The sequence below is a fragment of the Cavia porcellus genome, unplaced genomic scaffold (genome assembly GCF_034190915.1).
Source record: "Cavia porcellus strain 051 isolate PalLab524CR breed Dunkin Hartley unplaced genomic scaffold, mCavPor4.1 scaffold_8, whole genome shotgun sequence".
Taxonomy (NCBI): Eukaryota; Metazoa; Chordata; class Mammalia; order Rodentia; family Caviidae; genus Cavia; species Cavia porcellus.
The window spans coordinates 49,801,577-49,829,416 of record NW_026947491.1 but is presented as its reverse complement, the minus strand read 5'-3'; the positions used below and the strand labels follow the sequence as shown (position 1 = coordinate 49,829,416).

Here is a 27,840-nt window from a genome sequence, read left to right as displayed (position 1 = left end):
TTATAAACAGAAAATTTTTATTTTGTTCAGAGGTTAACAGCTTTATAAACTGTGCAGTCACAGGAAAAAAAAACCGTAGACATGCATAGACAACTAACTCACCCTCTTCAGCTCTGATTTATGCTCTACTTATATTCAGTAATTTGTACTTTGATTCTTTTCTCACAGTTTTAACTTATCAAGAACCTCTCTCTCCAAAAGCACCTTCTGTACTTCATCTAATTAAACTTTTACCAGTTGCTTCATTCAGCCAATATTTACCAAATGCCTGCTAGGTACAAAATCATAGAGAGGAAAAATTACAATCTTATTTGACCTGTGACCTTTCCAAGGACTAAGGTATTGCTACCCAATAATAGTAACCTCTTCACATCCTACATTTCACTTTGTCTCTTGGTGGGCTAAAGAATTCTTCTCTTTGCTTATTTTCTTCAGCAGATTTTTAATAACAATCATTGAGAACAAGAAAATCCCCAACAGTAACAACTAAAATATGGACACAAATAACAATAACCACTAAAAATGCAGTACTCACAGGTGTTTTACCTTCTGCAAGAGTTTATTGTTGTTTACACAGAGTACTAATAGGTGTGTGCTGTGAGTTCTTACAATTTGTGATTACATAGACCAATATATGTTCTTAAATTTCATTTTCTTATCAACTATTGGTGATATACAATATTTTATGCACAATGTTAAATATCATCCACACTTGTTAATCTAATACTCAGTTTAAGAAAAACATTAATTCACTTGATATTTCCAGTATACCTCTGCTCAATCTCCAAAGGATTATGTTGAAGATTTTAAAAGATTTCTTTTCCATATTTAGGTTTACATTCCACTAGGATTTACTTAGTACATGGAGTAAGGTGAGAATCCAGAGTTATTATTCTGTATAAGAAAATCCTTGCCTTCTCCTACTTATGAATCATTTTTTTCACTACCTTATTATGCTTCTTCTGATATGCCAAATTTTCATGTAAGTCTCAGCTCATCTATAAATCTATTTGTTACTCTTTTGCATGTATTTTAGTTTTTAAAAGTAAAATCTAATAATGTGTTGTATGGCAAATTCTTTACAGTTTACTCTCTGAGGTTCTCCCAAAGGTGCTTACTCTGATCTCAAACTTGCTGTTCTCTTGCTCCAGCTCTGGAAATAGCCAGGAATACAGGCACATGCCAGTGCACCTGGCTGCAAATTCTGTCACAAGAATTCATCACAAAAGTAGTAAATTTTAGATCTCTGCAATGTGAATGTGTTGGCTTTCTAATTTACACGCCAGATAAATGAGGATAAAAACAATAGTTACTGTTACAAACAGCCTGGGCTCTGAATAAGGGTTACCGAGACACTAACAACCAATTTCAGAAATTTGTATTGTTCATTCCAAAAGACACTAATGCAATTTCCTCAGGCTGCCTGGATTGGTTTGGGCCAAAATCTGGTCAGTATGTAGTCTGCCAACGGTGTGGGTAAGTAAGACAGAGGAATATAGAAAAATTTTGCACCCCAGCTGCCAGAATATCGAGTACGAGGATGCGCTGAGGTCAGAGCGTATTCCATGCAGTCAGTGACCAGGAATAGGTTTGTGCTACAAGTTGACAGCAACTTCTTAATTAAGCCATAATCTGTATACAAAAAGAGAAAAGAGAGTTAGCAATCATGTTCTTATGTTGTCTTTTGTTTTTCTTTTGGGTGACTAGTCAGTATTAAATGGAAACTTTCTACAATTTTTGTTTTTCTTGACTTATAATTTATACATCATAATATCGAGCCATGTAACATGCACAAAGAATAATTTTTGTATACTCTATGTTCTATTACCATAACCAAAATTCCATTTTAGAATAGTTGCATCATCCCCAAAAGAAACTGAGACTGTACCTCAGTTACAGGCCACTTGCCTTCCATGTACACAGCCCTAGGTTTAATTCCCATCACAAAAGAAAAGAATATTTTAAAAACCTGTGCGCGTTTGTAGTCTTTCTATTGTCTCATCAACCACCAGCCAAGGCAACCACTAATTTGTTTTTTATCTCCATAGATTTGTCCTCCCTGAGCATTTCCTGGCAATCATGTGGTCTTCTACTAGCCTCTAGTCTAATGTAGTATATACCAGAACTTGACTCCCTTTCATTGCCAAATAACACTCCATTGAGTGGCTATTGTTTTATCTGATGTTTGGATTGTTTCTACTTTGGGGCTACTATGAATAATGCTATTGACAACTATACATTTGATTAACAATCACTGAGATAGATATTGTACTTGCTAGGAAAACTTAGTATCCAACTTGGTAGTTCATATAAGTATAAAACAAATAGTAATGACACAGTCTAATATAAAACACATACAATAAAAATAACTCATATTAGTAGTGTTTATAAAACTGCAGTGGGTTATAGTGGATAAAATAAAAACAGTGCTATAATGGTTCACATCTTTCTTTGTCTTCATTTTTTCCCCTCAATGCTGGGGATCAAACCCAGGCTTAAATAAGATGCACAAATGTTGCACAATTAAGCCACACCTCCATGCTTTTTCTTATTATGCTTAACAAGGCTGCAAAAATTTAACATTGCACATGTGGCTCACATTCTATGTCTATTGGACAACACTGATCTAAATATTCTGATCAATGGACAACTATCAGATATCTATATATACAGATATAGATAGATAGATGATAGATAGATAGATAGATAGATAGATAGATAGATAGATAGATAGATAGATGACACACTTTCGTGTTTTCCAGTGTTCTACTGATTTCTATTTCAATACTCTATGGACCCAGAGGGAAGCAAGTTCCCTAGAAGTAGAGAATCTGAGGGGAGAAAGAGCAAATAATAATGGCCAACCTCTAGCAGACTGGAAAACACTTTCCTCTCTAACCAGTATGAGTTCTGAGAGGCTCCAGCACTTCTGCTCAGCCTTTCTTGATCCAACTTCTTGCTTCTCTGGTGCTGGTGATCTCTTAGACTGGTATGACCAGAAGACAGCATCTAGGTCAAGAGTTTTCCACAAATGGATCTTCCCTTGCTCCTTTTCTCTGAACTGCACTATCTCCCAAAGACAGGGCCAGGGCTGCTGCTATCACCACAGGGCCTTTTCATGCAAATTTGCCATTTGCTGACTCTGGAAAAGTATCCCTTCCCTCAAGGAGGTATAGATTCACACCAATGTGGATGATTTACTTCTACTAAGAGGCCAGCTTTGCCTGCAACCCACACCATCCACTCCTTCAGGTAACCAGAATCATGGTCTTACCTGAAATTAAATTATCTCACTCCCACAAGGCTCTATAACTTTGTATATGAGAGGTATAGTCCCAGATATAGCCTATTAGACCATGCAGACAGGATCCTCTCCCCAATTACATCCTTACATCCTGTCAAAATTTGTAACCAGGAGAGCAGACACATTGAAAATTGCACATCAGTCATGTAGACATCTCATGACAGCCCTGCTGAACACTCAAAATGCCCTTCTCTCATGACAAGAGATTCCACAGCCCTAACCAAGGATCATCTCCTTCCACCCAGAGGGTCAGCCTATATGTGATACATTAGGTGAGGGATGGTACTGGCACAGGGTTTTCTCTGTGCCTTTCAGCAACAATGAAGACCAAACCATTAATACACTGGGACTTTACTGACTCCCTCTTGTCCTCAAAAAGTGTTTTAAGAACTATTGTTCTCACTGTATCTGCAAATCATTTTCCATTAACCCCCTCCTTCTCTTCTAATACAACCATATACCCTTTCCCTAAGGGGAAAAATACAAGTATCAAAGTAGTGCTGTCCATAGGATTTCTTAATATGCATTGGTGCTTCATCCCAGGCTTGCTTCACTCTCTCTAAGGATTGCTGCAAATCCATCATTTCTGTTTTGAAGCTACCAGGTTCAACCACGCTGACTTTCACCCCAAAACCTTTCAGCTCACGCCTGAAACAAATCCATCAAGTTAACTCCGTTGATTGAATGAAACACAAGGCCATTTCAATGTTCTCAAAGAGGAAAACACAAAACAAATCAAAAAGATTATTTAAAAACCTCGACTGAGTGTTTTAAAAGGTAAAGAAATGGAGAGAGAAACATAAAAATTTAAACATCCCCTGATTCAACAGCTGATGACACAATCACTCCAACTATCATGACCATTAAATTCTAAATGGGTTTACCAAAGAATAAAGTACCCACCTATTCCACACGTGGGAGGTGTCATAAATAAAAATTATAATAAAGGAAACAACATTGATTATTACTGGTACAGTGGTAATCATCTTACACTAGCAATTATACCTTGTTAAGACTCAGTTCTTCCCTTAAAAGCTTACAGTAGGGAAGTCCAACGGAACCTCACAACTGCAAGAAAACTCAAAAGAATTACACTGTCTGGGTAGTGTAGCTCAGGGTACAATACATGCTGGACATGTAAAAGTGTCCTGGGTTTAATCAACACCTCTGGAAAACAAAGAAGGAAGAATAATGGAAAATTATTCAAGGAGCTACAAAGGTACAAAAGTGTTGCAAAGAAATTTCCTGACTTAGTCATGAAGCCTTCAGTGAAAAGAAGACATTTCAGGTTAACCTTGAATGATAAAGAGGACTCTCCAGGTGAAGAAAGAGGAAGAGTACCCCAGCTCACAGCCGGCTGCTCAGACACGGGCCTCTTGGAAAACTACTCTGTTCAAGGGCTATAGAAAATATTTGTGGGCGCTCCTCCCCCAAGATGGTGGGTAGATAAGCAGCAGAATACAGTGGCTCCCTGACAGACAACTCAGATGCCGAAATAAAACATCGTGGGGCGGTCCGGACAGCGGGAGATGGAAACTAAAGGGAAAAGAACTGGTCAAACATGCAGTCTCAGGGCTACCATAGTAGCTAAGATTAGCAACCACAGTGCTCTCACTGCAGTGCCGGAACTCGCAGGGCCTTGACTCACAGAGCTGCCCAAATCCCACCACTTTGACCAGCTGACTGAACTGCCACTGCAACTCGCTGGAACCATGGGTCTTGCTGAAGTTGTAGGCCAGCAAGCCCAACAGAGAACAGAGCTGGCATTACCCGCAGTTAGTGCTAGGAATAAGACTATCCCACGGGAAAGGGGCAACCAACTGGACAACATGTTGGAATCAGGCAGGACGGGCAGGAACACGGAACAGCACTGTCTTTAGTCAGTTGTTCCCTTCCCAGACCACATTGGTGGGATATGCTTTGCCTGGGTCACACCTCTGGCCAGGACCCAATAAGTCACCCCAAGCCAATTCTGTAGGCAGCATGCACTAACTCAGTGAAGACCCCAGCAGGTTGACTTACACAGAGGGAGAGGCCAGCATATACAGTGATGCTTGCATCTCAGTGACCAATAGCAAACTGGAGAGGGCAGAAAACCCTAGCCAACATGCTTCAGAAGAACCATAACCAACAAGGGAAGGGGCTTGGACCTCTCTATACACCTGTTTGGAGGAAACCAAAAGCATGATAAGAGAAGGAAACAAGAAAAAGTCCCCAGCCCCCAGCCCTGAGAACATTGATCCAGGAGAGGTAAATTCAAAAGAGACTGAGGGCAGCAAACATGCAATATCAGACGGCATCAGAAGACACAGACAGAAAAATGGAGGAACACAAACAAAGGAGAGAATCAGTTGATGAAGAATATTTAAAAAAATATATAGAATACATGAAGCAGATTCAAAGATATCACCAGGAAATTTAAAACTCCATTGAAAGTTGGCAAAACTGCTTGAAAGAAACTAAGGATAGATTATCCAAACTGGAGGACAGGTTTGCAATGTGGGATTATGAAAAGGAAAACCTTTTAAAAGTAACAAGGAAACAAGAAGTAAGATGAGAAGAGGATTTAGAACTTGAGAATAAAGAATGTGAATGAAGAAGCAGGGATACAAACAAAGGAACTACAAAGACTATTCACAGAAATAATTAAGGAAAACTCCCAAACATAGGAAAAGGAAATGATATTCTCATGTATGAGGCATATAGAACTCTGGCCACCTACAACCAAAACAGAACTATACCCAGGCATATAAGAATCAAGATCACAGAAATTCAATATAAGAACAGAATATTAAAAGCTGATAGAGACAAAAAACAGATCACCTATAAAGGAAGGCCCATCAGAATTACGCAGACTTTTCAACACAAACCATCAAGTCAAGAAGAGCCTGGAGCAAAATATTCCAACCCCTGAAAGAAAATAACCTCCAGCCCAGACTGATATACCCTACAAAACTATCTCTAGAAATTAATGGAGAAACAAGATGCTTCCAAGACAAAGAGGAACTGGGGAAATTCATGACCACCAATCCAACTTTACAGAGAATACTGCAGGGCATTCTAGAGAGAGATAAAAGTACCAAGATTCCAGGAACAGTGGCAGAGAGGCCTGAATTAATGGAGCAGAAAGTAGAATGAAGAAGACAAGCAGGCAACTAATGGCAAAAAAGAGAGCATAACAGAAATGAGGCATAGAAGGTTGGTTATAAACTCTAATATAGATGGTCTTGATACACTAAAAAAAAAAGGAGAATCACAGGTAGAGTAGATCAGGAGGTATGGTCCAACAAGATGCTCTTTATAGGAAATATAATTAACCTGAAAAAGGTTATATGGACTGAAAATCAAATATGAGAAAACAATACTCTATGTGACAGGGAATCAAGAGTAATAGGGGCAACTAGACTAGTATTTGTGGATAGGTTGGAAAGACAGGCTTTCATAGGTAAAGGAATATAACTAGAGATCAAGTCCAGGAGGGAGAAGGTTTGGAACCACTTAGGTAAATAGCAGGTTGCCACCCCCCAATTTAAAACCGAGGTTCTAGATGAGACCCAAAAATGCACAGTGCAACCTGGGGGAGTGAAAAGGGAGGAGTGGTCTTTAAAAAGACAGCAGAAAATATTGTTAATAGTGTATGAAGAATTAAAACCCATATTACTCTCACCACTCTGCTTAGATAGATTTTATTCTGTCCCAGTTTGTCTAGTTAGATTTGAGGGCACAGACAGCTATCTCCAAAACACCAGGATATAGCACAGTAATCGTCTTTAATTTCCTATTAACTTAATTTGGAGCCCTGTATGACTTATACTGTTTTATCACGACTGAACTTAGTTAAATCTGGTTTGTTTGATTGCTGTTTGGTATTGACAGATTTTATTCAAAACTGATATGGTTGATAGTATCAAGTCTGAGAGTATAGGCAACTACACTGAGGATGACAAGACTCACTATGATACCCATGCTAGTTTGATTACTACCTGTTTTTGAAGTTTTATACTATATACAGTTGTGTTTTTATTAATATTGTTACCTATTGATATATTCAATTATACTATGTCTGTTGATATAGCTAATTCTATTGAAGATAACAAGAGACAACACAGTAACCATGAGAACACCTTGTACAGCAGTCTTATATGTCTTTTTCATTTCATGTGTTTATAGGAATATGTTTTGTTTTGTCTTGCTTTGTTTTGTTTCTCCCTCTAATATAGAAAGGGTAGAAATAAATGTTAAGACTCATGCATGTGTAGAACCTATAAACAGTTTGTGAAAACTGATCTTATGACACATGATGAAATGAACAAATACTTTAAAGAAAAAGAGACACTACAGTATCCAGTGCTGATCCCGGAGTGTCATAATATGAAACCCAGCAATACTATTATTCTTTGTTCAGAGTGATTTTAGCCTGCTTGAGTTTGTTCATTCTCAACATAAATGAAGATGTGGATAACTGCATGGTAACCATATTACTAAGTTTTTGCTGGATAGTTGAACAGAACTGGTTGCAGTCTCAACTGTTTGAATCCCCACTTTATATGCTCCACTTTAGTATCTTGAAAAACTATTCATAAGAGGATAGTACATAAATATCAACTAGTGATTTCTTACCATTTATTCTTTCTTTGAAAGTATGTATTATTTCTACCCATTTTCTGTTTTGTTTAGTCTTTCTTTAAATAAAAATTTTTAAAAATTAAAAAAAAAAGAATACTTCATGCAACAGGGACTCAACAAAAAGCAGGTGTAGCTATACTGTTTGCACACAATGTAAACTTCAAACCAAGAATTACCCAAAGAGATAAAGAAGATCACTACATACTAGTTAGGGGAAAATTTCAAGAAGCATAGATAACAATCTTAAATATATATGAACCAAATTCAGGAACACACAGCTATACAAAGCAAATATTAACAGAAATGAAAAATCAAATAAGCAATAACACAATAATAACAGGAGACATTAATACCCCATTGAAACATAGAAACAATCAACTAGACATAAAATCAGCAAAGAAATAATAGAACTCAATCACACCTGTGAACAAATGGAGTTAGTAGATGTGTACAGTGTTTCACCCCACAACATGGGATATTCTCTAAAATAAGCCGTATACTAACACACAGAACATCCTTTGAAAGACAAAGTAGGTAGAAATCTTGAAGACATAGAAATAGGTAGAGACTTCATGAACAAAAGTCAAACTACATGGGAAATACTTTACAGAATCAATAACTGGGATCACATCTTATTGAAATTTTTGCATGTCTAAAGAAATCTCCAACAGAGTAAAAAGTAAACATGTGTATTTTGAAAAATCTTAGTGAACTGTCCCTCAGACAAAGGACTTATGTCTAGAGCATATAAAGAATTTTTAAAAATCAGACTCCCGAAATTCAAAAACCCAATCCAAAAATGGACATATGAGATGCATACACAGTTCTCAGATGAAGAAACACAAATGGCAAATAAATACATGAAAAAATGTTCAGCATCATAAGTCATTAGAGAAATGAAAATAAAAACAACACTGAGATTCCATCTCACTCCAGAAAGAATGGTCAGGATCAAGAAAACTACCAACAACAAATGTTGGAGAAGTTGTGGGGAAAAAGGAACTCTTCTGCACTGTGGTGGGAGTGTATACTGGTGCACCACTATGGAGGTCAGTCTGAAGGTTCCTCAAAAAGCTGGAATTGGGAGTCCCATTTGACCCAGCTATTCTACTTCTGGACACATTCCCAGAAGAATTGAAAACATCATATCATAGTGATACATGTGCACCCATGTTTACAGCAGCACAAATTGTAATAGACAAATCTTGGAAACAACCTAAGTGCCCATCAACTGAGGAATGGATAAAAAAGATGTAGTATTTTTATACAATGGAGTACTACTCAGCTATAAAGAATGATCGCATTGAGATATTTATTAGTAAATGGACACAGCTTGAGATCATACCCATAAATGAAATAAATCAAACTCACATCTGTAAATACCATATAGTCTCCCTAGTGCAAGAAATGGTAAGAGTATATAAGATCTCATGGTAATCATGGTTTCCCATTATATTGCTTTGAAGTCTTATCATGTTTTCATTCATTGGTTGGATTGGTTTTATTCTGCCTTCTTTGATTTTATTATGTGTGATGGTATTAACAGCTATATTAAAGAAAACAAGACATTATAGCAGCCATTGCTGATTTAATATCACCTTGCTTTGAAGTCCTACAATGCTTTTGTTCTTCTGTTTTGCTTGGTGCTATCCTGTTGTGGATTATTATATTTTATTATGTGTGATGGTGTAAACAAATTTTTAAGGAAAATGGATATTATAGTAGCCATTGTTCATTTCTCGTTATTTGGTTTTGAATGTCCTGTAATGCTTTCATTCTCTTGAATGGTTTTATTTTGTTATGTTTAATATTATTGTGTGTAAAGGTATGCTCAACTATTTCAAAGAAAAGAGACATTATGGTAGCTACTGTGGATATCTGGTTGTCTTGATGTGAAGTTCTATGTTGCTTGCATTGTTCTGTTCTCTTATGTTTTATTCTCTTTTAAAAAAATAAAAATAAACAAATAAATTCAATAATGTATCTGGATACAGAGTCAACACTCAAAACGCAATAGCATTCCTATATATTAACAACAAAAATCACTGAGAAGGAAATAAGAGAAGCCATACCCTTCACAATAACATTCAAAAAATGAAATACTTAGGAATCAATTTAACAAAAGAAGTAAAACATCTATTCAGGAAAAAAAAATCCAGGGTTTTAGCTCAGTGGCTGAAGCACCAGCCTGGCAAGCACAAGGTCATGAGTTCAATTCCTGGTACTAAAAAAAAAAGATCTAGTCAGGAAAATTATAACACCTTGGAAAAAGAAGTTGAAAAGGACCTCAGAAAATAGAAAAGACATCCCTTCCTTGTTCATGGATAAGAAGAACAAATATTGTGAAAATGGCCATTCTCCCAAAACTGTAGATGGGTAACCAACGTGGGAAGCACCTGGAACCCCACAACATGCTCATCCAGAGGAACCCAGAAAAATAACAACATGAAGGAGTGAAAGGTGATCTCTGGCCTCCAGCCTAAACAAAACAAGTCCAGGAGACATGCAAGTAAAAGAAAGTGGAAGTCACCCAACCTGAAGTTTCTGGAAGGACGGCAACAAAGAAACTACTTCATGAGGCTGTAAAAGAAATCAGATAGGAAATAATACCTCAGGTAGAAAAAGAAATGAAAGACATAACAAAAGGTTTTCTGAGTATATATAAAGAAGACATGGATTTTTTTTAAATAGGAGTATAAGAGAGTGAGGAAAACATTGATTGAACAATATAGAGAAGAATTGGAATGCATGAAACAGATTTAAAGAGATATCCAGGAAATTAAAAGCTCCATTGCAAAACTACTTGCATGAAACTGAAGATAGATGTCCAGACCTCAAAAACAGGATGGCAGCTAGAAATTGTGAAAGGAAAGATCTCATAAAAATAACAAGGAACCAGGAAATAACAATTTGATAGCTGCAAGATGACACAAAGAAAAATATTTTAAGAGTGATAGGTATCAGCAAAGAAGCAGGGATAAAAAGACTATTTACAGAAGTAACAGCAGAAAACTACCCAAACATGAAAAAGGATCTGGCATGCAGATAAGTGAGTCATAGAAAACTCCATCTAGCCATAACCAAAGTAAACCTAAACCCAGACATAATCAAGATCCCAGAAATTCAGCACAAGAACAGAACATTAAACAGTGTTGGAGAAAAGGAACAGAGCACCTATAAAAGAAAACCCATCAGAATCACAACAGACTTCTCAGCACAAGCCATCAAGTCAAGAGTTTGGAGTGAAGTATTTCAAGTCCTGAAAGAAAGATTGATGTACCCTGCAAAATTATCTTTCAAAATTGATGAAAAAATAAGACTTTTCTATGACAGAAAAACAACTGAAGGAATTCCTGACCACCAAACCAACCCTACAAAGAGTATTGAAGAATATTCTAAAGAGAGATAATAATGACCATGATCCCAGGATCAGAAGCAAAGCGATATCACCCAGTGGGCAGACAATTGAATGGACAGAAAAATAGGGAGCCAATGGTGGGGAAAAAGCATGGAAGAAACAAATCAGTGCTTGTTGGCCATAACCATTAATGTAGATGGCCTCAATACACCGAAAGAAAGAAACACAGGCAGAGTAGAATAAGAAACAAGATCCTAATATGTGGTATACAAGAAACACATTAACTCAAAAGTAAATTCATAGATTGGAAGTCAAAGGAGAGAAAACGATGCTTCATGCAACAGGGAACCAGAATAAAAGCAGGGGTACCTTGTCCATCACCTGCAGAACAGATAAGAAAGATACAGCATTTTTATATGATGGGAAGCTACACAGCTACAAAGAAGGATAATCACAAGGCTCTTGTAGGAAAATGGATGTAAATTGTGATCATGCTCTTGGGTGAATTGGTTTGGACTCACATAGGTGAACATCATGCTGTCTCCCTAGTATAAAACACTGACTTAGAAGGATTCAAAATGTATAATAGATATTGCAAAAATGAAAGTGGAGGGAATGCCTAAAAAGGGAAGGTATTAGCCATTGTTAATTCCCTATTATTTTGTTTTAAAGTCCTGTATCATTTTCATTATTTTGTTTTGAATGGTTTTATTTTGTTTGATTGGTTTGATTTTTTTTATATCTGATGGCATAGGCAGCTATTTTGAAGATAACAAGATATACTATAGTAGTCATTGTTGATTTCCTATTATCTTGTCTTGAAGTCCTGAATTAATTTCACTGCTTTGTTTTGATTGGTTTTATTCTGCCTATTTGATTTTATTAAGTTTGATTGCATAGACAGCTATTTTGAAGATAACAAGAGACATTAGGAGAGCCATTGTTGATTTCCAATTATCATGTTTTGAAATCCTGTATTACTTCCAATGCTCTGTTTTGATTGGTTTTATATTCTATTTGGTTTGATTTTAATATGTTTGATGATATCAACAGCAATTTTGAAGATAACAAGAGGCATTATGGAAGCCATTGTTGATTTTCTATTATCTCGTTTTGAAGTCCTGTATCACTTTCACTGTTTTGTCTTGATTGGTTTTATTCTGTTTTATTTTGTTTGCTTTTATTCTCTTAAAAATAATCTTTAAAAAAATGATAAAAATGAAAGATATTAGATTAGATATGCATTTTAAAGATGGAGCACCTTAGGAAAATTATGGCAACCATGAATGCCCAACATAGGAGGGAAAAGAAATTCATGAAACAGATCCAAACAGAAATCCAAGAGGTTAAAACCTCCACTGAAAGTATATGCAACAGACTGAATGAAGGCGAGGATAGAATATAAGACCCAGTTTACCAGCTTTTATAAACCTAAGCTTAACATTATACATTTAAACAACTGTCAAATCTTTCCTAAGTTGACAGCATCCATGCACAACTAGAAAACATTCTTAAATTTGTATTGAATCAGAAATGTACTACTATTAATGCATAACCATCTTTTATTACGAAATGCTGAACAAATGGGAATTATTTCTGTGGAGGGCTCATGCTGGCAATGTTAGCTTAACAGTGGGTAGACCCTACTTGGCTCACATAGTGAAACCCTGTCTCAGAATGACAATGGAAAGCAGATCCATGCTGGATCATGCTGGTTAGTGTAAAACCCTGCCCTAGCACTAAAAGAAAGCTTTAAAAAAGAATATCAAATTTAGAAGATAGAATTGCAACTAGTGATTGTGGAAAGAAATACGTATCAAAAATAGCAACAGACAGTGAAAACTCAGTCCAACACCTGCAAGATAAAGCAAAGAAGACCAACATAAGATTGACTGGGGGATTGACTAGGGTACAGAAAAATGGCTATTATCAAGAAATCAACCAAAAACAAATGCGGAAAGGGCTGTGGGGAAAAAGGAACCTTCCTCCACTGTTGGTGGGAATGCAGACTGTAGAGATCACTGAGAAAAATCACTGTAGAGATTCCTTTAAAAAACTAGGACTATAGAGCCCACTCAACCCAGCAATTTTCCTTCTGGGTATCTTCCCAAAAGAATTAAAAACATCATTCTACAGCAATATATGTGTACCCATGTTTATAGCAGTACAATTTATAATAGCCAGATCTTGGAAACAACCTATACATCCATCGACTGAAGAATGAATTAAAAAGTTGTGGTATTTTTATACAATGGAGTACTACTCAACCATCAAGAAGGATAAACTGAAGACTTTTATAGATAAGTGGATGCAACTTGAGACCATAATCATTAATGAAATAAATAAGACACACATTTATGAACATCACATTGTATCACTATTGTGAGAAGCTGAAAGAAACAACATGTGTGTATGTATAAGTATCTAAAAAATAGTTAAAATAGTAAAATATAGAATAAATATATGTGGTGAGCAGCTAAGCAAACTGAAGGAAAAAATGAAGAAATAACAAACAGGAAAATAATGCAGTAACAAGAACAAGTCTACAATACTCAGTAATAACTCTCAATTCATGGACTTTGGGGAAAGAAACAAGAAGCAAGCCCTCCCTCTGAGTCGGTGCCATGTGTGGGCTCCTGGGGGCACAGCCCCATGCCAACCCCTATTGGCACACAGGCTGGAAAACAAGAAGAGCCAACATCCCCAGCCCACCCCTTTCGTAAGTGACTGGCCGATCTGGAGAAACACAGGCTGTGATGATAGCTATTGAGGTAAAACACAATTTAATGCTTGTAGTGATTAATGTCACTGACTTTGCATGTCTAAAGTCAGTAGTCTGATCACCTCTTCAGAAGATAACAATATCTTCAGAAGATAACAAACATCTATGGGGGAGTTCCTTCTGAAGGTGGTAACCATTGTTAATTCTCTATCATCTTGTTTTGAAGTCCTGTATCATTTTCATAGTTTTGTTGGATGGCATTTTATTGTATTTTGTTTTGTTTATTATATCCCATGTCATGGGCAGTTATTTCAAAGATGACAAGATATATACATATAGTAGCCATTTTGGATTTACTCTTATCTTGTTTTGAAGTCCTTTATTGCATTCATGGTTTTGTTTTTATTGGTTCTATTCTGTTCTGTTTTGTTTGATTTTTACTATGTCTGAAGGTATCTGCAGCTATTTTGAAGACAACAAGAGGCATTCTGGTAACCATTGTTGATTTCTTATTCTTTTGAAGTCCTGTGTACTTGCACTGGTTTGTTTTGCTTGGCTTTATTCTATTTTATTTTGCTTAGTTTTACTGTGTTGAAAATAAAAATAAGAAATACACAATAATAACTCTCAATATAAATGGTTCTAATATCCCAATCAAAAGACACAAACCAAAAGAATGGATCAAGAAACAATACAGGGGGCTAGGGATTTAGCTCAGCAGCATAAGCACCTGCCTTGCAAGCAGAGGCGGTCGTGAGTTTGATCCCCGGTACCGATAAAAATGAAAAAGACAAGAAACAGTACAATTAGCCATGCTATCTTCCGTAAACTCAGTGCAAGGAAGACTGAGGCAAAAGAATCCCCACAAGTTGGAAGCCAGCCTATGCTATATAGTGAATTCAAGGTCAGCCTGAACCACAAAGTAAGACCCTGTCTCAAAGAAAAAAGAAAGACAAACAGAAAGACACAACTCAATGGTATGCAGTGTCCAAGAAATATATTTAATTCAAGAAGAAACATTGAAAATCAAAGGATGGAAATCAATATTTCATGCAACAGAAACCCAGAAAAAAACATAAGATACTATCCCAGTTTCAGACAAAATGAATTTCAAGCTAAAACTGATCAGAAGAGATAGAGAAAATCACTGCATATTGGTTAAGGGAATAGTTTAACAGGAACAGTTAACAAAGATAGATGTATACACAACAAGCACTGGCTTACCCAGCCTCATAAAACAAATACTAACAGACATGAAAAATCAGATGAATGCCAATACAGTTGTAATGGAGGCCTCAGTAGTCCACTGTCACAAAGGGACAGGTCACCTATACAAAAAAAAATCTAAAAGAAATATCAGAGATGAACAAAAACTTTGAACAAATGGACTTAAAAGATATTTACAGGGTGTTCAACCCAGCAGTAGAGTACACATTCTTCTCAGCAGCACATAGGACTTTATCCAAAATATACCACATACTAGCCCACAAAGCACACTCACGTAAGTAAATGCAAAGAACTGAAATTACTCCATTCATATCATCAGTCCATAGTGGTGTAAGACTGGAAGTCAATGGCAAAAGACACCACTGAAATTATGCAAACACATAGAAATCAAATTTTACCCTCTGAAATTATCAAACAGCCAAAGATAAAATTAAAGAAGAAATTCAACATTTTCTAATGTCTAATTAGAGCAAGAGCTAGCAGGAACACTATCATAGGGAAGGGTTCTGGGTCCTAGAGCAGTCCCTTGGATCCAGGCCATGCCACACTGTCAAATTCTCAGAGTAGAGCTGGGAAAAATGGGGCTGAACCTGGGGAACATGGACCTGGTCACTGCAGTCAGAGGCCAGGTTCAGCCGGAGTTCCAAGGATGAGAAGCTCACATTGGTGCCTTTTTCTCACTATGCAGAGTGGAACTGTGCATCCAGGTCTGGGTGTGGAGTGGACGCCACCTTAGCCTTCCACTATGCACAGAGACACATCCTGGCTAAGCTCTGCTCCTCTAATCCTAGGCTGGGGGAAAGAGCCATGTGCTTAAAACAATAGAAAATTTGCATTTATTGTTCTTTATTTTAGTGTATCTTCTATTTTTATCATTTCCCTTCTGTTCATTTTCCTCTGCATCTTTATTCCATTATTTTCTCCTTTTTTTTTCTTTTATGAGCATGTGTATTTTGTGTGTGTGTGCTTCTTTTCCTCTAGCCTTTTTCTTCCAATATAGTTCTCTTTTGTCTCTTTACATCCCTTCTACTCTTATTCATATCTTTGTATCTGAATTCTTTCTCCTGCTTCTTGTTCACTTTCAAGTTTTTCTTTTCTTTCTTCTCTCATTTTTCATTTGTCTCTCTTTAACTTTTCTCTCTAATATCAGTCATAGAATCTTTTCTCATCCCATTTTCTCATTACCAATTTTGTTCCTAGTTTTCCTGTTATCCCCTTCTAAATATATAACCTACATTTATCCTTTGCTGCTCCCCTCCTATTTCCTCTGGCCTTTTTTTTTTTCAGAAGACTTTTATTTTTAGGTATTTTGTCTCAGCGACAAGTGAAAAGTAACTAAGACAGAAATTTGGTACCGAGGAGTGGGGTCGTTTGCTGTGACTATACCTGGCCATGTTTTTCAAGAGGCTTTGGAAATGGCTTGTGGGCAGAGTTTGGAAAGGTTTGAACATGTCGCCTGGATGCATAGAGCTGGAGCAGCTTAGGCTGTTCTGTAGAGGAGATTCTGGTCAGAGCTCAGGAGACCAGAAGGCTGATGATAGAAAGCCTCTTGGTAAAGACCAGGCTTGGGAGGTTTCTGCTGGAAAGGACTGCATTGGTTGTTGGACTCCACATGTGTGTTATGGCTTGGCAGAAAGTTTGTCTGCATTTTGCTCCTGCCCAGAGACTTTGCCTGAGACTGAGACAAAGGGCAATGGACTGATTAATCTTGAAAAAGAAATTAAAAAGCAATCAAACATTGAGGCTGTGGCATGGCTATTGTTGGGAGCTTTTAGCCAGCTTTATATTTCAAATCAGGAGCAAAGAGCCCAGCAGGATAATGTACAATGCTGTGAGTTTGGCCCAAAGGAAGATTCCAGGAAGGGTGTGGATTGTAAAGACAGAAATTTGGTACCGGGAGTGATACCTGATGCCCAAGTTGGGAAAGGAAAGGTTTATTTCTTACAGCTTTTGGAGGTTTCAGTCCACACTCAGTTGGCTCCAAGACAGGCGGGCTGGCTGGGCTGCAGTTCATGGCGGCCACAAACAGCGAGCTTGAACCAGCAAAGAGAAAGACACACCTTCTTCCTGCCATTACATTACATCCTGGCTCCACCCCTATGTGGGTGGAGCACTGACACCATCAATCCAAGCACTATACAATGAACCAACACAAATGAACAATGCAAACTCATGAGTCCTGGGGTACACAAACACAAACCATGACACATAGGGAAAAAACCACTAAGCAAGGCAAACAATTAAACAGAATAGAAGGATAAAGATGCAACAGCAGAAAGATAACATGTCAACAATAAACCAATATATAACAGTTATAGCCATTAATGTAAATGGTCTCAATTCACCAATTAAAAGAAAGGGACTGGCAGATTGGATCAAAACACAACATCCAACCTTACACTGTCTAACGCATCTAACCCAAAAGGAAACTCACAGACTGAAAGTCAAAGGATAGAAAACAATACTGCATGCAACAGGAACCCAAAAGAAGCAGGGGTAGCTCTTCTGCTTGCAGACAATGTGAACTGCAAACCAAAAATGATCCAAAGAGATAAATAAGGTCACTACATACTGGTCAGGGGAAAACTTCAAGAGGAAGAGATAACAATCTTAAATAATATGCACCAAATTACAGAGCATACAGCTATACAAAGGAAGTATTAACAGAAATGAAAAATCAAATAAGCAATAACACAATTATAATAGAAGACTTCAACACACCATTGACACCAAGGGACAAATCAACCAGACAGAAAATCAGCAAGAAATAACAGAACTGAATCACACCTGTGAACAAATGGACTTAATAGACATATACAGAGTGCTCCATCCAACAACATCAGAATATGTATTCTTCTCAGCAGTACATGGGATACGATCTAAAATAGACTGTATACTAGCCCACAGTACATATTTAAGTAAATGCAAAAGAGTTGAAATTATCCCATGCATGCTATCAGATCATAGTGCCATGAAACTAGAAATGAATGATAAAAGAAACTGCAAAAAGCCCACAAACACTTGGAAACTGCATAATACACTCGAGCAATCAGTGGGTCACAGAGGAAATTAAAGAAGAAATTAAGCAATACCTACAAGCAAACGAAAATACAAATACAACTTACCAGAATCTGTGGGATGCAATGAAAGCAGCCCTCAGAGGAAAATTTATTGTACTGAATTCACTCATCAGGAAAACAGAAGGAATACAAATAAACAAACTGATGATACATCTCAAACATCTAGAAAAAGAAGAGCAGGTCAAGCCCAAAGCCAAAAGGAGGGAAGAAAATTGGCTGGGGATTTAGCTCAGTGGCATAAGTGCCTGCCTTGCAAGCAGGCAGTCGTGAGTGCGATCCCCGGTATCGGTAAAAATGAAAAAGACAAAAAAAAAAAAAAAAGAAGGGAAGAAATTATAAAAATCAGAGCAAAAATTAATGCAATAGAGACTAAGAAAGCAATCCAAATAATCAATGAATCAAAGAGTTGGTTCTTTAAAAGAGTAAATAAAATTGATAAGCCCCTAGCCAACCTTATTAAAGAAAGGGAAGAAAAAATTCAAATTCATGCAATGAGGGATGAAAAGGATGAAATCACTACAGACTCTATGGAAATACAGAAAATCATCAACATCTATTTCAAAAACCTCTACTATCATAGGTTCGAGCACACAGAAGACACGGACAGATTTCTAGAAACATATGAAGTACAAAGCTGGGTCAAAAAGATATAAAACTGTTGAATAACTGAATTTCTATTAATTAAATTGAAAATGTAATTAAGTCCTTCCTACAAAGTAGAGCCCAGGCCCAGACGGATTCACTGTGGAATTCTACAAGAAATACATAGAAGACTTAATGCCTACACTCCTCAAACTCTTCAATGAAATCAAAAGGGAAGCAATTCTTCCTAAGTCATTTCTGGAAGCAAGTATTACTCTAGTACCAAAACCTGAGAAAGACCCAACCAGAAAAGAGAACTACAGGCCAATCTCCCTAATGAACACAGATGCAAAATCCCCAATAAAATGTTGGCAAACAGGATGCAGCAAATCATCAAGAAGATTATACACCACAACCAACTGGATTCATCCCAGGCATGCAGGTCCAACATACATAAATCAATAAATGTAATCCACCATATCAATAGAGCCAAAAGTAAAAATCACATGATCATTTCTATAAATGTAGACAAAGCTTTTGATAAAGTCCAATACTCATTCATAATAAGAACCTTACAGAAAATCAGAAATTACCTCAATATGATAAAGGCCATCTATGACAAACTAATAGCCAACATCATATTAAAAGGCCAAAAACTGAAGGCCTTTACCTTAAAATCAGGCACAAGACAAGGATGTCCCTTATCACCGCTCCTATTCGACAAAGTACTGGAAATACTAGCCAGAGCAATTAGACAAGAGAGAGAAATAAAAGGGGTACAGATAGGAAAAGAGGAAGTTAAATTATCATTATTTGCAGGTGACATGATACTCTACATAGAAGACCCCCCAAATCTCCATTGAAAGACTCCTAGATATAATAAGTAAATTCAGCAATGTAGCTGGATGCAAAATCAATGCTCAAAAATCAATAGCATTTCCATACACTAACAAAAATAATCACTGAGAGAGACATAAGAGAAGCCACACCTTTCACACTACCATCCCAAAAAATGAAATACTTAGGAATTAATCTCACAAAAGAAGTAAAAGATCTATGCAGGGAAAATTATAATACCTTGAAAAAAGAAATGGAAGAGGATCTCAGAAAATGGAAACACATCTCTTCTTCATGGATTGGAAGGATAAATACTGTGAAAATGGCCATTCTCCCAAAACTGTGATACAGATTCAATGCAATCCCAATGAAAATACCATCAACATACTCCTAGATCTAGACAAATCACTCCTAAAATTCATCTGGAACCAGAAGAGACCTAGAATAACAAATGCAATTCTAAGCAGTGAAGGCAAGGCAGAAGGCATCACAATCCCTGACTTGAAGCTATATTACAAAGCTACTGTAATAAAATCAACATGGTACTGGAATAAAAACATTGAAGATCAATGGAATAGATTAGAAGATACAACCACAACTACAAACACACTCAACCACCTTATCTTATATAAAGGAGTCAAACACATTCACTGGAAGAACGACAGTCTGTTTAATAAATGGTGCAAGAAAAACTGGCTCTCCATATGCCAAAAACTAAAACTAGTTCCATGTCTATCACCATGTACTAAACTAAAATCTAAATGGATCAAAGTTCTGAATACTAAAATAGAAACACTAAATCTGTTGGAAGACAAACTAGGTAAAATTCTTGAAGACGTAGGAGTAGGTAGAGAATTCATGAACAGGAATCAAGCTGCAGAATCAATAACTGTGATCATGTCTTATTAAAAAGTTTCTGCATGGCAAAAGAAATCTCCAGCATAAATAAGATTCACTAAGATGCCCATTCTGGTTTGACTATTGTCTCCTTTGGAAGTCCTGTAATGTTTACAATGCTTAAGTTTTATTGGTCTTGTTCTCTACTGTTTTGTTCAACTTTATAATATCCAATGAGATAGACAATTCTTTTTAAGGAAACAAGAGACATCGTTGATAACCATTGTTGATAACCTTGTACTCTGTTTTACATCATGTGCTATGTCTATCCTTGGTTTTGACTGACAGCTTTGTTTTGCCATATTTGACTTTATTCTCTCTCCCCAAAAAAAGTAATAAGAACTAAGGGGTAATAAAACCCAAAATGTGTAAATTTTGTTGTAAAAAAGAGAGGGAAAAAAAGAGCTCTAAAGGATACAACAGCAAGTGTGTTTAGGGGTGTTAAATAGCTGACCATATTAATGTTTTTGGTTGGATCATTGAACACAACTGTTTGCAGTCTCACTGTTTGAATGTCCACTTTGTATGCTCTGATACTGTGACTTGAGCAGCTATCTCTAAGATGATAATATGTAATCTATTAACTGGTGATTTCTTACTGTTTTTTTTTTGTAGTTCTGTATTACTTGTATCCTTATACCGCCTTGTTTTGTTTTGTGCTTTTCTCTTTTTCCTTTTAAATAAAATTAAAAAAAAAAGAAATCTCCAGCATAGTGAAAAAAAATCCACAAACTGGAAAAAATCTTAGAGAACTGTCCCTCAAACAAAAGACTTCTGTCTAAAACATATAAAGAATTTTTTTTTAAATCAGACCCCAAAAATTCAAAGACCCAATCCAAAAATGGGCATCTGAGATGAATACACAGTTCTCAGATGAAGAAATACATATGGCAAGTAAATACATGAAAAAATGTTCAGCATCATTAGTCATTAGAGAAACGCAAATTAAAACCACATTGAGATTCCATCTCACTCCTGAAAGAATGGCCAGGATCAAGAAAACCACCAACAATAAATGCTGGAGAGGCTATGGGAAAAAAGAAACTCTCTTGCACTGTTGGTGGGAGTGTAGACTGGTACACCCATTGTGGAGGTCAGTCTGGAGATTTCTCAAAAATCTGAAATTGGAAGTCCCATTTGACCCAGCTATTCCACTTCTAGGCATATTCCCAGAACTGAAAACATCATACCACAGTGATAAATGTGCACCCATGTTTATAGCAGCACAATTTATATTAGCCAGATCTTGGAAACAACTGAAGTGCCCATCAACCGAGGAACTGATAAAAAAGTAGTGGTATTTTTATGCAATGGAGTACTGCTCATCTATAAAGAATGATCACTTTGAGATATCTTTAAATAAATGGACGCAACTTGAGACCATACTCGTAAGAGAAATAAACCAAACTCACAATTGTAAATACCATATAGTCTCCCTACTGTAAAAAAATGGTGGGAAAAAAATGGTGAGAGTACATAAGATTTTATGGTAATGATGATTCCTCATTACATTACTTTGAAGCCTTATAATGTTTTCATTCGTTAGTTGGAATGGTTTTGTCCTGATTTGTCTGATTTTATTATCTATAATGGTATGAACAGATATTTTGAAAAAAACAAGACATTATAATACCCAGTGTTGATTTAATATCATCTTGCTTTGAAGTCCCACCATGCTTTTATTCTTCTGTATCCATTGGTACTATCATGTTGTACCTTGTTGGATTTTATTATGTGTATAGTATAAACAAATTTTCTAGGAAAATGAAATAATATAGTAGCTATTGTTCATTTTCTGTTACTTGGTTCTGAATGCCCTGTAATACTTTCATTCTCTTGAATGGTTTTAAAATATTTTATTATGTTTGATACTATTGTATGTGAAGTTATGCTCAACTATTTCAAAGAAAGAGACATTATGGTAGCTACTATTAATATCGGGTTGTCTTGTGGTGAAATACTGTGTTGCTTACATTGTTCTCTTCTGAACTGCTTTGTTACATCCTCTTTTGTTTTAATCTCTTTAAAGTAAAAAATAATTTAAAAAAAAAAAAGAGAACTACAGACCAATCTCTTTAAGGACCTTAGACACAAAGATACTCCGAAGGGATCAGGCTTGGTGGCACATTCCTATAATCCCAACACACAGGAGGCTGAAGCATTAGAATTTCTGGGAGTTTGGGGCTAACATGGGCTACAGAGTGACTTCAAGAGCAGCCTAAATTACATACCCAGACCCTGTTTCCCAAAAAAAAGTTAAAATTAAAAAACCCTCAACAAGATGCCAGCAAACACATTGTAGCAAATCATCAAAGGGATATATCATGATGGACTAGGATTCACTCCAGGAACACAGAGATGGTTTAACATATTGTCTTAGTTAATTTTCTCTCATTGCTGAGACAAAACAACCAACATTATTTAACTCCCAGTCTGTGGAGGTTTTGGTCCATAATTGGCTGGCTCTAAGGCAAGGTGATGTGGCAGAATGGCAGCTTCCTGATGCCAAAGATACCAAAACAAAAAGTGTAGAAGATGACTTGGAAACCTCTCCTTGAATGCAGAACAATTACTGCAGCATTGGGTAAATCAAGTCTTATTTTTATATGCTGATGTGTATAGAGCAGGCTATGCTATTTTATTTTTTTAATTGGCTCTAAGCAATGTAAGTAAGGCTAGGCAAGTCACTGATAGGTAGTGCTTGAAGCCAATCTGATAGTTTTTTGTTTTTTCACATAGTGTTCTCTGTAAAGGATTGAGCACAGAGGAACAGCAGAACCAGTAGGCTCTAAGAATGGCAGCTGGATATGAGCCTCAAAGTAAGAGGCTATGACTTCGCAGGGCACAACAGTATACATATCAGAAACTAAAACAACAGCCTCCTAAAACCCCCTAATTGAGTTATGCACATTGATCTTCTGCTGTCATTTTCCCCGCATATTGCAAAGATGCTTTCTTCCCCACCCAGCTGCCCAGCTCCAGTTACTCACATAGTTTCTGCCTTCCTCACTATCACTCATTTTGGAACCACTCCCTTCTTCACAAGATAGGAAATATTGAGAGAGGCCTTGGGTTAGGGCCTTCGTCTATATGTCCTCTCTTGGGTGGGACTTAGTAGCCTGTAGTTGCCCATAACTTTGAATATGTCTTAATGTCTTTGCTCTCGTCATGGTTACACTGAAGATAGTAGATTCAAATTAACCCACTGGAATTTTAATAACTTTTATGAGATTACAAATATAACTTTTCAGATTATGAGATGGATTAGAAAAAGAATTACAATATTTGCATTACAATAAATAAGAAAGGAACCGGCCTCTTTCTGTCCCTTATATTGTATACAGGTTACTTGCTTTAGTTTAAAGAATCAAAGAAATAGACATCTGTAATAAAGAGATGCTTCTCAGGTGAGGAAATACAACTGTCCAATGGATACATGAAAAAAATGTTCAGTATCACTGGTCATTTGAGAAAGGCAAATTAAAACATTAATATTCCATCTCACTGGGTGTGGTGGGTTAGGACTATAATCCCAGCACCCAGGAGGCTGAGACAAGAAAATTGCTGTGAGTTCCAGGCCAGCCTGGGCTAGTTAGATTAAGGCCACCCTCAACTACATAGTGAGACCTTGCTTAAAAAAAAAAATTCTACCTCACCCCAGAAACAATGGCTACTATCAAGGAATCAACCACTAGCAAATCTGGCAAGGCTGTAGGGAGAAAGGAACACTAATTCATTGCTGGTAGGATTATGAACTGATAGAACTATTGAAATCAATACAAAGGTTTCTCAAAAACTAAAAATAGAAATTCCATTTGACCCACATATTCTCCTTTTAGATATCATCCCTAAAAGAGTTAAAAGCATCATACCACAGTGACGTATGTACAGTGATCTATATACAGTCCCCAACTCACAAATGAATTTTATTCTAGAAGAATGTTAATAAGTCAGATTCATTTGTAAATTTAACAAAATGAGTCTTATATACTTTGGACACAAATATACAATGTATAGCACAAAAAACAAATTTACACACAAAAATACTGTAAGTTACCAACTGCATGATATTATTGTACTCTATAACACTGTATAGTAAATGCACAGCAGCACAACTGTGACATCTCCCAGACGTGTGAGTTGCTTCCACAATTTGTTCACGACTATGAATGTTTGTAATGCGAGGTCTGTTCATATCTATGAAAGTTTGCAACTTGAATGTTCATTAAGATTACATACTGAGGGCTGCGGATTTAGCTCAGCGGCATAAGCACCTGCCTTGCAAGCTGGCGATCATGAGTTCAATCCCCAGTACCGATAAAAAAAAAAAGATTACGTACTGATGTTTATAGCAGCACAATGCATAACAGCTAAATCTTGGAAACAGCCTGGGAAATGTCTCCACCAATAGATGCATGGATTAAGAAATGTGGTATTTATACATAATAATATCACAAGATGAATTTGGGCCAGGGAGATAGCTCAGTGTCACAACACCTGCCTGGAAAGCACAAGTTGAGTGAGAATTTGATCCCCAATACCAAAACAAAAAAGAAAAAAGAAAGAATGGGGGGTTGGGGGTTTAGCTTAGTAGTCTAAGTACCTGCCCTAGTAAGAGCACAGTCATGAGTTCAATTCTCAGTACCAAAAAAAGAAAGAAAGAAAGATGAACTTGAGACACCTGTAGGAAAATGATTGCACTTGAGACCATAATGTTAAGTGAAGTATATAAGATACACAAGTTTGAACATTACATGACTTGCCTCATATGAAAGTTAGTAGGAAAAAGACTGAGGAGAGAAAAACTTATTGTATTTTAAGTATGGTTTTACTGTCAGTTTCTAATTCATCTATAACATGGTATAAGATATTACTTTACTGGATTTCCATTTCCTTGGATATGTTGAAGTCTTTATTGTTACTATGAAAATGATCTATTTTGAAAGTTTTAAAAATTTCCAAAATAGGGGTTGGGGATTTAGCTCAGCGGCATAAGCAACTGCCTTGCAAGCAGGCAGTCTTGAGTTTGATCCCTGGTACTGATAAAAAAAAAATTCCAGAATAGGGCCAGGAATATAATTCAACAACATAAGTGACTTTCTGGTAAGCTCAAGGTCATGAGTTTGATCCCCAGTACTGAAAAAAAAAAGTAATAGATGAATCTAGGACTAGGTGAGTCTCACTCAGTATTTATTCAGCCCTCAACACATCACCGGTCCATGTCACAGAAGCTGGAATACAATCAAGGCAAGAAAGGCCCATATCCTAAAGGAGCTCCCAACTACACACAGGGAAACAAGAGCAAAACTGTGAAAATAATGGCAGTGCGTGGGAGGGAGGGGCTCAATAACCCCATAACCTCTTGCTCTGTCTAGGGGAGGAAAGAAAGAAAAGAACAAAGAAAGAAACAAAGAGAGAAAGAGAAACAGCTGCAAAAATGTACATGCCAGAGCTGGGAATTAACTCAGCTGCATAAGCGCCTGCCTTGCAAGTGCGCAGTCGTGAGTTCCATCCTTGGTATCAAAAAAAAAAAATAAAAATGTAGCTGCCAGAGGATGGAAGGGTGGTGACGAACATGTGGAGAACAGAGATTTTTGCTGAGTATGAAACTCCTCTACAGTATACTACTGTGGTAAATGCAAGTTATTATTCATTTGTCCAACCGAAAGAACTGCACAGCACACAGTTAACCCTAAAGTACACTATGCAGTTTAGTTAACAATGACACATAAATATTGGTTCATCAGTTGTAGCAAGTGTATAGCTCCAAAGTAAGATGTTAATAATAGGGGAAAATAGGAAGTCTAACCTTTCTTTTTTTCTTTATTTTAACAAGGATAAAACTAAGGAAGATAAAACAGATAAAACCAATCAAAATAAGTTTCTGCAAGTAATACAGGATTTCAAAACCTTATGAAATTAGCAACAGTTACCATCATGCCTTTTGTTGTCCTCAAAATAGCTGCAGATAAGAAATCTGACCTCTCTGCCTACTTTCTGTAAACCTAAAATTGCCTACAGAAATAAGGTACATTAATTTTGAGAATGCATAAATGTGTTTACATGAAATATTTTTTAAAAGCTTCAAGGTGACCAAAGCCTGACTTTACAGAATGCCTATATTTCAGTAGTAATAAAGGGCAGACAAAAAAGTCTTTCTGTTTGTTTCTTTGTTTATGATACTGGGAATTAAACACAGGCTCAAATCAGTTCTTGAAAATTCTTCAGCTGGGCATGGTGGTGCATCCCTCTAATCCAAACACTCTGAGAAGCAGGAGGAACACAAATTCCAGTCCAACCTGGGTCAAGTGAGTAACTTAAACACACAGTGGCTCAAAATTTTTAAAAAGGCTGAAGATGTAGCTCAGAAGAAAGACCCGGGCTCAATTCCTAATACTGGACTAAGAAAGGAAGAAAGAGAGAGAGACAGAGAGAGAGAAAGAGAAAGAGAGAGAAGAAAGGAAGGAAAGAAAACAAGGAAGGATGGAAAAAAGAAAGGAAGGAGGAAAGAGAAAGAAAAGAGAGAAAAAAAAAGAAAGAAAAAAGGAAGGAAGGAAAGACAAAAGACATTTCTTCAGACATAAGCAATTGAGACTGTATTCTTTCTGCAAGATGAGACAATAGTCTCATATCTATCAAATTCTTTTTTCAATATAAACATTTTAATAAAATAAAATTCCACAATGTTATTTCTTCAAATGTCAAAGTCTCCCTTTTAAGCCCTGCTTTTGATACACGCACAGCCTATGACACTGCATCTTTGTGACATTCTTTCCTACCTCTGTCCCCCACACGCTCCTTTACCCACTCGGTGGCTGCAGCGATGCTCTCTGTCTGGGTGACATCCAGGATCACTGTCTCCAGCCGTTCTGATGCCCGCTTCCTCAGTTGCTCTGCCCCTTCTTCTGTCAGACACGCGGCCAGCACCCTCAAGCCTCTCATGTCCAGCTGTCTGGCCAGCAGGTTCCCGAAGCCCGAGTCACAGCCCGTGATGAAGACATACTTGTCTTGGAGGTGGCTCACCACCTGCCTCTCCCGGTATCAGCGCACAAAGTGTACAAGCCCACGAGGGCTGCCAGGTACAGCAACATGACTTTACAGGAACCAGGAACAGGCACAGTGTGCAAGACAAGAGTTTGTTCTGTGTTCAGCCGGAAGGAAAAGACAAAATGCGATCCCACTCTGCTGTAGAGTGAGGCAGTCTCCA

The 27,840-nt window shown here is 37.0% G+C and overlaps 1 protein-coding gene across 1 annotated transcript; it reads right to left on the bottom strand.

Moving 5' to 3' along the window:
- LOC100718054 (17-beta-hydroxysteroid dehydrogenase type 6-like) lies at positions 1-27,840 on the bottom strand. The gene is given in 4 exon segments (XM_063255580.1): positions 1-1,651; positions 3,766-3,952; positions 27,385-27,682; positions 27,685-27,840. Coding segments are annotated over 4 exon segments (762 nt in total). The 5' UTR covers positions 27,725-27,840; the 3' UTR covers positions 1-1,414.